Genomic DNA, 12,747 nt, shown 5'->3' on the forward strand with positions numbered 1-12,747 from the left:
GTGTTCTAATGTATGTTATAATGACTACTTACTGTCTTCTCTGTGTTAAGGATGTTATCAAACATTGATTAGTATAACCATAATGTAACCTCTATACTTCCTGTTCAATCTTATTTACACTCCTCCCTGTTAGACATGACGTCCTAGGACCACGTTGATCAGTGTAACCTCTATACTTCCTGTTCAATCTTACCTACACTCCTCCCTGTTAGACATGACGTCCTAGGACCACATTGATCAGTGTAACCTCTATACTTCCTGTTCAATCTTACCTACACTCCTCCCTGATGTTAGACATGACGTCCTAGGACCACATTGATCAGTGTAACCTCTATACTTCCTGTTCAATATTACCTACACACCTCCCTGATGTTAGACATGACGTCCTAGGACCACATTGATCAGTGTAACCTCTATACTTCCTGTTCAATCTTATCTACACTCCTCCCTGTTAGACATGACGTCCTAGGACCACATTGATCAGTGTAACCTCTATACTTCCTGTTCAATCTTACCTACACTCCTCCCTGATGTTAGACATGACGTCCTAGGACCACATTGATCAGTGTAACCTCTATACTTCCTGTTCAATCTTACCTACACTCCTCCCTGTTAGACATGACGTCCTAGGACCATGTTGATCAGTGTAACCTCTATACTTCCTGTTCAATCTTACCTACACTCCTCCCTGATGTTAGACATGACGTCCTAGGACCACAGTGATCAGTGTAACCTCTATACTGCCTGTTCAATCTTACCTACACTCCTCCCTGATGTTAGACATGACGTCCTAGGACCACATTGATCAGTGTAACCTCTATACTTCCTGTTCAATCTTACCTACACTCCTCCCTGATGTTAGACATGACGTCCTAGGACCACATTGATCAGTGTAACCTCTATACTTCCTGTTCAATCTTACCTACACTCCTCCCTGATGTTAGACATGACGTCCTAGGACCACATTGATCAGTGTAACCTCTATACTTCCTGTTCAATCTTACCTACACTCCTCCCTGATGTTAGACATGACGTCCTAGGACCACATTGATCAGTGTAACCTCTATACTTCCTGTTCAATCTTACCTACACTCCTCCCTGATGTTAGACCTGATGTCCTAGGACCACATTGATCAGTGTAACCTCTATACTTCCTGTTCAATCTTACCTACACACCTCCCTGATGTTAGACATGACGTCCTAGGACCACATTGATCAGTGTAAACTCTATACTTCCTGTTCAATCTTACCAACACTCCTCCCTGATGTTAGACATGAAGTCCTAGGACCATGTTGATCAGTGTAGCCTCTATACTTCCTGTTCAATCTTACCTACACTCCTCCCTGATGTTAGACATGACGTCCTAGGACCACATTGATCAGTGTAAACTCTATACTTCCTGTTCAATCTTACCTACACTCCTCCCTGATGTTAGACATGACGTCCTAGGACCATGTTGATCAGTGTAACCTCTATACTTCCTGTTCAATCTTACCTACACTCCTCCCTGATGTTAGACATGACGTCCTAGGACCACGTTGATCAGTGTAACCTCTATACTTCCTGTTCAATCTTACCTACACTCCTCCCTGATGTTAGACATGACGTCCTAGGACCACGTTGATCAGTGTAACCTCTATACTTCCTGTTCAATCTTACCTACACTCCTCCCTGATGTTAGACATGACGTCCTAGGACCACATTGATCAGTGTAACCTCTATACTTCCTGTTCAATCTTTAACCTACACACCTCCCTGATGTTAGACATGACGTCCTAGGACCACATTGATCAGTGTAACCTCTATACTTCCTGTTCAATCTTACCTACACACCACCCTGATGTTAGACATGTTATACATAGTTTGACTATATAAACTCTATAGAGAGTTCAGCTTAGGATGGAATAAAGAGAGAACTTAAGTAAGAGTTATTTTTGAAGTGAAGAAGTATAATGATAAAAGAGTATTTATTCATCATACCCCCACCATCACAGTTATCATCAGATGTAGTGTGTTATACCCCTCCCAGTCTAGTATACTGATAGAATATACCCCTCCCAGTCTAGTATACTGATAGAATATACCCCTCCCAGTCTAGTATACTGATAGAATATACCCCTCATAGTCTAGTATACTGATAGAATATACCCCTCCCAGTCTAGTATACTGATAGAATATACCCCTCCCAGTCTAGTATACTGGTAGAATATACCCCTCCCAGTCTAGTATACTGGTAGAATATACCCCTCCCAGTGTAGTATACTGATAGAATATACCCCTCCCAGTCTAGTATACTGATAGAATATACCCCTCCCAGTCTAGTATACTGATAGAATATACCCCTCCCAGTCTAGTATACTGGTAGAATATACCCCTCCCAGTCTAGTATACTGGTAGAATATACCCCTCCCAGTCTAGTATACTGGTAGAATATACCCCTCCCAGTCTAGTATACTGATAGAATATACCCCTCCCAGTCTAGCATACTGATAGAATATACCCCTCCCAGTCTAGTATACTGATAGAATATACCCCTCCCAGTCTAGTATACTGATAGAATATACCCCTCCCAGTCTAGTATACTGGTAGAATATACCCCTCCCAGTCTAGTATACTGGTAGAATATACCCCTCCCAGTCTAGTATACTGGTAGAATATACCCCTCCCAGTCTAGTATACTGGTAGAATATACCTCTCCCAGTCTAGTATACTGATAGAATATACCCCTCCCAGTCTAGTATACTGATAGAATATACCCCTCCCAGTCTAGTATACTGATAGAATATACCCCTCCCAGTCTAGTATACTGATAGAATATACCCCTCCCAGTCTAGTATACTGATGGAATATACCCCTCCCAGTCTAGTATACTGGTAGAATATACCCCTCCCAGTCTAGTATACTGGTAGAATATACCCCTCCCAGTCTAGTATACTGGTAGAATATACCCCTCCCAGTCTAGTATACTGGTGGAATATACCCCTCCCAGTCTAGTATACTGATGGAATATACCCCTCCCAGTCTAGTATACTGATAGAATATACCCCTCCCAGTCTAGTATACTGGTAGAATATACCCCTCCCAGTCTAGTATACTGGTAGAATATACCCCTCCCAGTCTAGTATACTGATGGAATATACCCCTCCCAGTCTAGTATACTGATAGAATATACCCCTCCCAGTCTAGTATACTGGTAGAATATACCCCTCCCAGTCTAGTATACTGGTAGAATATACCCCTCCCAGTCTAGTATACTGGTAGAATATACCCCTCCCAGTCTAGTATACTGATAGAATATACCCCTCCCAGTCTAGCATACTGATAGAATATACCCCTCCCAGTCTAGTATGCTGATAGAATATACCCCTCCCAGTCTAGTATGCTGATAGAATATACCCCTCCCAGTCTAGTATGCTGATAGAATATACCCCTCCCAGTCTAGTATACTGGTAGAATATACCCCTCCCAGTCTAGTATACTGATAGAATATACCCCTCCCAGTCTAGTATACTGATAGAATATACCCCTCCCAGTCTAGTATACTGATAGAATATACCCCTCCCAGTCTAGTATACTGGTAGAATATACCCCTCCCAGTCTAGTATACTGGTAGAATATACCCCTCCCAGTCTAGTATACTGATAGAATATACCCCTCCCAGTCTAGCATACTGATAGAATATACCCCTCCCAGTCTAGTATACTGGTAGAATATACCCCTCCCAGTCTAGCATACTGATAGAATATACCCATCCCAGTCTAGTATACTGATAGAATATACCCCTCCCAGTCTAGTATACTGATAGAATATACCCCTCCCAGTCTAGTATACTGATAGTGTTGTGTAGTCATTACCTTGTTTTTACCAGCAAGTAAAATCCTGAATAAATAGACAACCATTAACTAACAATGTTTTCTAAGAAGCTGATTTATTTCTAGGTGATCAACCCTGTACTGGTATCTGAATGACACATATGTAAATCTATATGATAGGAATCTCCCAAGCAGAATACCGTATTTGACCTAATAAGGGCGCAGGGCGCGGGTAATTGACAGTGGGGGCGCCCTTATTAAGATAAGTTATTCTGAAGTTTTATGAAACAGACTATACCTTATAGCAGAATACCCAAGGTTGTGGAAACGGTAAAATATTCAGTCATAAAAATATTCCAGATGAAGATATCTAATCATTATCATATATTAAGCTTTAACACCACTTGAATACTCCTGTAAACTTGTAAACCATGCCAGCTGATCTTTAGACCAGAGAACGTGTGTTCCACCATTTATGTTCAAATGGAACTCTTTTGTGTTCTATTTATAGAAACAGGTGAATTTTCCCAGATCATATCAGACATCGTTTTCTTTGACATAATAATTGATTTACAATGTCTTTTACTAGCTTTTTGTTCTGAACAAAAGTTATTTATCAACAAGAATGAAGTCTTTACTTTACCTTCAAATAAAGATGGTAAGTTATTATTTGTATGTGTGTTTAGTTTTGGGTGCTCTTTGCACTGACATGTCATCTGTAGCCTGTAGGAATACACAAAATGTGGCGAAAACATGTGTTCCAGTTACTTAATTTGCTGAAGAAAATTGAACACATAAAGTAGCAAAATATTACACATGAATTATTACTTTTGAACACCATTTTGACACTCAGTCAAAGATTTATTTCCTTGAAAAAAGGTAGGGGCGCCCTTATTAGGGCAGGCGCCCTTATTAGGTCAAATACGGTATGTGCAAAAATAGGTCATTGATGTCAACCTTCAGTCGTAACCAGTGGTTTGGATTGTGTGTGGTTTTCCATACATCTAGGGTTATAGGAAGACAATATATGCAAAACCCTTACGAGCACTAATCTCCTATGTAGAATGTATTGTTTATATTGCAGCATTGATTGAGGAAGGTTACCATGACAACAATCCCTACCACAATGCTGTTCACGCTGCTGATGTAACTCAAGCCATTCATTGTTACCTTCAGGAGAAGCAGGTGAGAATAACCATGTAACCTTAACCAAAGCCTGAAAAAACAAGCCAAGGTCCTTAAACATTTATATTTCATCTGGTAAAAAGACTTAAGACTTAAACACTCATTTATTTCAACCTTCGAAAGAAACTGTAAGTTCAATGTAGAACAAAATTCTTGACTATATAATTCACTGTAAGTTAATAGCTATGGAAATATTTAAAAGTTTCAGATTTTGTACATTTATTGCTTTGTTGGTAGTGTGGAAGAGCTTCCTGTAGGGAAATGTTACAATTCCACAGTAATTGCAAAAATTGCTCAATCAGAAAGAATAGCTTTAGCTACAACATTGACATTCATTATCGGCCACAGAAGTCACCAATTTGCTTGTGGTTATGATCTGAACAGCAGCTGTATATTTGAGTAGTTATGATTTGTAAAAGTTGATTTGTATTTTTCCAATAAAGAACTATTGTTACATTTAAATAATATTATCAACAGTAAGGTGAATGTGTTTTTGCATTGATGATAACATTTGTTTGAAACATTTTAAGCAAAGTTATAACCTGTTTTACTATTGTTTTGTTTTGAGTTTACCTGAGCTAAAGGCTCATGGTGACCTATTGCCATTTCATTTTGTCCATTGTTATGCGTCTTGTGTCATCCTTCATGAGGAAATTTCACATAGGGGAAATTGAGGTAAATCCTTTAAATCCCTACTAGTCCTGAACACCTGAATGGATTTTTATGAAATTTGTTTGGAAGGATTATTGGGTAAAGGAGATATAACATTGTATAAATAGAGGGTGTGACTCCCCTAGGGCTGGAGGGGCAGAGCCCAGTAGGGGAAATTGGGGTTAATCCTTAAAATCCCTACTTGTCCTGAATGGATGAAATTTTGCTTGGGGCATTACTGGGCAAGTGAGGTCTAATGCTGTATAAATGAAAGATGTGGTACTGAGAGAAAGAGGGAAATACAGTGGAACTTCGTTAATTCGAACTCGGATAACTTGAATACCCCGCTTAACTCGAAGTACCTTGTCGGTCCCGGCCGAATTCTCTCTTTATCTTAGTAAAGAAAACTCGGAAAACTCGAACTCGGAAAACTCGAAGAACTCTGATAATACGAAGTGAAATTTTGGTCCCAACAATAAAAATCCTATTTGAAATGATCGAATAACTCCAAGTATAATTTTCGTCGATCGGTGGTAGGCTAAACGCCGACATTTTTTAAGAGCTAAATTCCATTTGTAATACTGAACATATCGGCACTACTAACCTACATGCTATTATAAGTGTTTCATAAATTCATTTTCATAAATTCATAAAAGAAATTGTCAGTTGAATCTTATAACAACATGTTTTGGTGTATAGTAAAATATAGTAAAAAAAAAAAAAAAAAAAAAAAAATTTCTTTTTCAAGAATTACAGGATTTGGTCCACCTGTATTTTGAACCGTTGTTGGGAGACGCTGTTCAAAAGTAGGAAAATATTTGAAATATAAGTTTAATTAGAGTAATTACTGAAATATCCAGGTGATCGATGCAGGCCCTCTGGGCTTCATGTTCACATTAATAATTTGTTTATTAATATTAATAATGTATTTAGTAATATTGATGAATGAATTATGAAAATTAAGAAAGGAATTGTTAATATTTAGAAATACATGTATTGCATTTATTAAAAAGATATTAATATTAATGAATGCCTCTTTTTTTCCCCACATCTTACCACAAAATCAGTGAAATCTACTGTACATGATGTTTAATACAGATTTACTTCTGTGTAATACAGTCATTTCTCTCATCCCTACCGGTATCATACTGGTCTGTCCAGGTAAATACACCCATGCTTGCTGTGTGTGTATTACCTCGCTTCCGGTGTAGGATAGCCACGCTCGCGCAATGATACAAAAGTAGGTGGCCGAACCGAAAGTAGATCTATCTATAGATTTGTAAACACATCGTCTGCTCCATGTGCTAGGCCAGATCTAATAATCTTTTTTATTTATGATATAAATTATGTAAAAAAATACATTCTTTTATTATTTTTTATTAATAAAACATGGAACTATATTTTCACGCGAAAGGACCCACTAGCTTGGCCGACATCAAGTGATTTGGCTTCGCTTGCAATGACAGGGCTGCTGAAACAACGTTAGACTGTGGAAATGAATGGTTTCCTTCGTTTTTAGAACAGCAAACATAGTTTGCATATATGGGGTATGGTAAATCGATTGGCGCTGTTCTTTTTTTTATTATATGCAGTAGAAAAAAAGTTTGGATTGAGAAAAAATGGCGTCTATCTGAGAAAGCTATCGACAGATAGTGCCTATTTTTGCATATTTTAGGTTGGGGAATGAGAGAAAAATACTCAATCATATGTGGTTCATGTAGGATAGGGATATTTCACCCTCTGGGTCACAAAATGTAGTAAAACCTTCGGCGGAGCCTCGGGTTTTACCACATTTTGTGACCCCTCGGGTGGAATATCCCTATCCTACATGACCACATATGATAGAGTCTTATATTAGATAGCAGTATGCAGGTGCCAGTACACACGTTGCAAGTGAAGAAATAGATTTGTAACCTTTTTTCCAATCTCTGTATTGTCACATGATATTTAGCCTCCTTATAGGTTTTAGCTGCCTACATAAACAATTAGAATACTGACAGAATGATCGAACCTTAATTCAATTTCAAAATTGATTAAAAGAGAGCAAAATATCAATCAAAACCCCTGAAATTTTACAAGGAGAATAAGACCAGGTGTTTCTGAAGAGTAAGCATCTTCTGCTTATCGGCGACATCCGCCACACAAATCAAGGTCAAATCCGGGTGAAGTTACATCTCATTCAGTCATTGATTTGTCACATGGTATTTCATTGCAGCTGCTGCTGCATCAATGTTTTCTTGTTTTGACTTTGTGGTTGACAGCTGCTCTTCCCCATAAAGACAGGTTATTGAGGTTATTTATAAGATCAGTTAATTAATCAGAGTTTTAAATAATAAATCTGATTCTTGATTGCGTTAGAATAGGATTTTCTTTAAGGAATGATGGAGAATACAGATCACAATGTCTAATTGTCGGAGGTCTTATGAATTATAAAATTTACCGATCTTTTGTAAAAATTGTTTGCTATGTGAGGTGGTTGGATGGCACAGTGATAAACGCACTTGCCTTTCACCAAGACATAAAAAGGTTAGGAGTCACCTGCCCGACCACATGAGTTTTCTCCAGGTACTTTCACAGTAAGACCCATGGCACGGTTATGATTCGGGCCACACAGATTCATTAATATAAGTTGATATTGTATAATTGATGAAGTCTACATAGATGTTTTTTAAGAGTATTAATCAGTAAAATTGTCTTTTTTACAGCTGCAGTATACGATACCTCCTTTTGAAATCATGACCTGCTTATTAGCTGCTATGACACATGACCTTGACCATCCAGGGGTCAACCAAGCGTTCCTGATAGCAACTGCTAATCATCTTGCTGCACTGTATGAGGTAGGTATATAACCAACAGAACAGGTTTTGTAGGGCAACAATCAGTTAATGTTCTAGAGCAACCTGATATAATAGAAAACTTATTATAGAGTAGAAACTGGTGTGTACCCAACACTTTTGTATTTCCCTTAAGTGTCCATCCTCTACAAAACCTCTCCCGTCCCATACATACTGTAAACAATCACTGTATTGATCACAATACAATACCTCTCCCGTCCCATACATACTGTAAACAATCATACATACTGTAAACAATCATACATACTGTAAACAATCATACATACTGTAAACAATCATACATACTGTAAACAATCACGGTATTGATCACAATGCTGAACCCTGTTTGTATAATGCTTACATTGGTGCCAACATTTGGTTTCAACAATTTTACATTCAATTTTGCAAATAGGTTTTCAATTTCCTGTAAATGTGATTATTGGAGCTGTTAAGATGAAGGGCATTAGACTGGTACGCAGTGTTAAAGGTACCCAATACACCTCAGTAAACCATTATTTTGTTCATGAAATGGATTACACACCAATGGTTATAATTCAGCAATGCTATATGTATATTTTAGCAATGCTATATGTATATTTCAGCAATGCTATATGTATATTTCAGCAATGCTATATGTATATTTCAGCAATGCTATACGTATATATTTCAGCAATGCTAAATGTATACTTCAGCAATGCTATATGTATATTTCAACAATGCTATATGTATATTTCAGCAATGCTATATGTATATTTCAGCAATGCTAAATGTATATTTCAGCAATGCTATACGTATATATTTCAGCAATGCTATATGTATATTTCAGCAATGCTATATGTATATTTCAGCAATGCTATACGTATATCTCAGCAATGCTATATGTATATTTCAGCAATGCTATATGTATATTTTTTGTTGTAGAACACATCTGTACTGGAAAACCATCACTGGAGGTCTGCTATAGGTGTTCTACACGAAACAGGACTGTTTAGTCATCTGAGTGCCATAGAATGGTGAGAAAGTATTTAAAAATATAACTTAGTTTAGATATTATTGCTTCGCGATGAGGCGGCAAGGGGATGAAAGGATAGGCTTTCATATATACGTACTTGTAGGTAGTAACCAATCTATGTCCAAGCTCTACTAACTTCATTAATGATCAAATAAGATTTGTGTCTTATTTAATATCTTGTTTTAATACCCTTGAACACAAACAGCCGAGTGACTTATTACAACAAATGAAATTGTAGCATTACATATTATCTAATTTCTACTGCAGGATTCACATTTTGATTAAAACCAACCATGATATTCAGGAAAGTTTATTAAAACCTACAGTGAGATTTGTTTTATAATTCAAAACTGCTAAATTGATGTTCATATACACTGTATTATATATGTATTTTACTTATTGAAACCTACTCTGGGATTATCAATATTAATAATATTTTTAGGATTCACATATTACTAACAGTTTGGTTCATTTATTTATCAAAACCTTCTTTGGGGTTTTTATATAATGTAATGAAAATCTACTGTGGGGTTTGTATGTTAAAACAAATCTAATTAAGATTCACACAGAGTCATACATGTATATGTATTACTTCTGTGAATCAATTTGTCAAATAATTTATACCAAAAAGAAAATGACATACCTGATCACTGTACTGGCAAATTGAGATAAAATTCTATTTATTTTGTATCAGGGAGCAGTTAGAATCACAAATCAAGTCCCTTATACTGGCCACAGATATAACTCGCCAGCAGGAATTTTTAACACGTTTTAAGGTAAGTTGATAGAGTGATCTCCCTTCGTGTTAGCAGTAACTGATCAGCCCAGTGTGTAAAAGAAAGCAGGTCAGCATGTGGTCAGATATTTAGTCAATAAAGTTGAATGTTATCTTATTTATGAGCAAATCATTTTGTTTGCTGTTTACTATGTGCTAACTCCAGAGATAGGCGATAATTGTTCTCTCACTCTCGCTATCCGTCTACATATATATACCAAATACACGTTAATCATGTATCAGAGAGCAGTCTGGTGCAGAATATGGGTACACAGAAACAGTTGAAAGTATATATGGTATACATGTATATAAAAATTATATAATTTTTAGCTCACCTGGTCCAAAGGACCACAGTGAGCTTATGCCATACTGTGGCATCCGTAGTCCGTCAACAATTGACTTCTTCATAACCGCTGATTGGAATTAAACAAAGTTTGAATGGTTGCATCGTTATGGGGTGGGGATTAAAAAGTGTACAAATGGTGGGACTGACCCCCTGGCGGACTGAGGGGTGGGGCCGAACGGATATCGCTCATATTTGTCTGGAAGCATTGGTATGGGGTATGGATTCAAAATTTTGCAAATGGTGGGGCTGACCCCCCTAGGGGGCTGAGGGGCAGGGCTAAAAGGGTCCATTTAGCAATATTTACTTATGACTTCTCTGGAACTAAGCAAGTTAAGACATTTATAATTCAGTGATAACATCCCTAGGTGATTGGGATTCAAATTTATACAAATGATGGGGCTAACCCCCCACTCTGCACTTGAGGGGTAAGAGCCTAAGGGAGCAATTTGTCTGTATTGATATGAACGACTAATTCTCTGGAACTGAGCTATGGACATCACTCATATTTGACTGGTAGCAGCTCTATAGGGGGTGGGAATTCCAAAGCTACTAATTGTGCAGATGATCCCAGGGGGCTGAGGAGCAGGGCCAAATGGGAGCTATTTAGCTATATTGCTATAAATGACTTTTTGTATTTTAAAAATTGCTGAGATTCCAACCACATAACCGTATATAGCATTGCTGGGCATCAAGAGATAAAAACAATTCTGATGTTAAAATGGGCCCAGGGGTATTTTCACACCTCTATGGAGTCAGGACTTTGTTTCTGGATTTTATCTTTGAAGCAGTTGAGATCCCTTTCCCATAACTATATATAGCATTGTTTGACATCAACAAATAAAGTTAACAAAAAATTGATTTGAACATGAACACATTTTGAAGTTTGGTCAAATCCAACTAGGTGGGCAATACAGGCCTTCTGGGCCTCTTTTTGGTCATGAAAAGTAAAATACTCTTTTGCTGCCATGATAGCTACTGAGGTCTGGCCTGGCACTGGGGAACGTAATGGTAATTATTAGGTTATAACATGGAAATAGCTGAGATCCCCTAGCCAGTTCATACTGGACATGAAGAGATGCATGATCACTATATCAGGCTTTCTGGATTAGCCAAACTCCTTACATATAGCCCCACTCCTGGAAACTTGATGGCCGTTACTGGGTCATAACATGGAAATGGTTATTTCCAAACTCAACTAGATATGCTTAAATGAGGTAGCTCTTCAAAAATATATAAAGTACAAATGTATATGTAATTCTAAATCAACTTGCAGTTTTAAGGTTTAGTTTTTTAAGATTGTTCCATTTGCCTTTAAAGGAGATACAGTTCTGTATATAGACAGTGGATGATATAATTCATTAATTGGTTGCAAAGATGTTTATTGTAATTCTTTAGACAGTTGAGAATATGATTCATTAATTGGTTATAAGGATGTCGTTTGTAATTGTTTCATTTGCTGTTTACAGAGATATTTAGACAGTGGAGAATATGACTCTGCAAGAAATCCATCACATCGACATTTCATGTTACAGGTAATGCATTCATTCTCACATTTAAGTCTAGAACTGTACAACTTAACAGGGAATGGGGTCTGGGATTACTGTAAAATGTTATGTGACATGGGAGAACAGTTTAGCATGGGTTGAACTGGAGTGCTATCTTATACTACATTGAAAATGTCTTAGTAAGTAAAGCGTCAGAACTGATTCTACCTTGCAGAAAGTTTGATTTCTCTATCATAAGAAACAGAAATCAAGATTGTACAAAAAAATATCCTACTGAATTGGGTTGAAGAAAGATGGAAAAGGAGGGGACACATAAAATAGGGGAATGTATCAATTGTAGGAGTTATACTATCGATGTCAGTAACACAATATTCTTGACAACCACACTGACTTTACATGTCTTTGTGTTACAGATAGCTCTAAAGTGTGCAGACATTTCCAATCCCTGTCGGTTGTGGGACATCAGCCGTCAGTGGAGTGACCATGTTTGTGAAGAGTTTTTCCGACAGGGTAAGTTAAATGAAACTTCCATTGTACAAAATATATCGGCCATTATATAACAAATATTCTGATTAAATCATTTTGTTTATTGTCTTGTCATAGTACCAAAGACTATAGTAGGTTTG

The 12,747-nt window shown here is 37.3% G+C and overlaps 1 protein-coding gene across 8 annotated transcripts in view; it reads left to right on the plus strand.

Annotated features, from left to right (window-relative positions):
• Positions 1 to 12,747, plus strand: part of LOC117325139 (high affinity cAMP-specific 3',5'-cyclic phosphodiesterase 7A-like) — an 84,413-nt gene that overhangs the window by 66,669 nt on the left and 4,997 nt on the right. For all 8 annotated transcript variants that reach the window (XM_033881105.1, XM_033881113.1, XM_033881112.1 and 5 more), the window contains 6 exons: positions 4,898 to 4,998; positions 8,355 to 8,486; positions 9,405 to 9,496; positions 10,190 to 10,271; positions 12,083 to 12,148; positions 12,535 to 12,631. In XM_033881105.1, coding sequence (XP_033736996.1) covers positions 4,898 to 4,998; positions 8,355 to 8,486; positions 9,405 to 9,496; positions 10,190 to 10,271; positions 12,083 to 12,148; positions 12,535 to 12,631 — 570 coding nt within the window. The remainder of the gene's footprint in view (positions 1 to 4,897; positions 4,999 to 8,354; positions 8,487 to 9,404; positions 9,497 to 10,189; positions 10,272 to 12,082; positions 12,149 to 12,534; positions 12,632 to 12,747) is intronic.

Source organism: Pecten maximus, chromosome 4 (assembly GCF_902652985.1).
Source record: "Pecten maximus chromosome 4, xPecMax1.1, whole genome shotgun sequence".
Classification (NCBI taxonomy): Eukaryota; Metazoa; Mollusca; class Bivalvia; order Pectinida; family Pectinidae; genus Pecten; species Pecten maximus.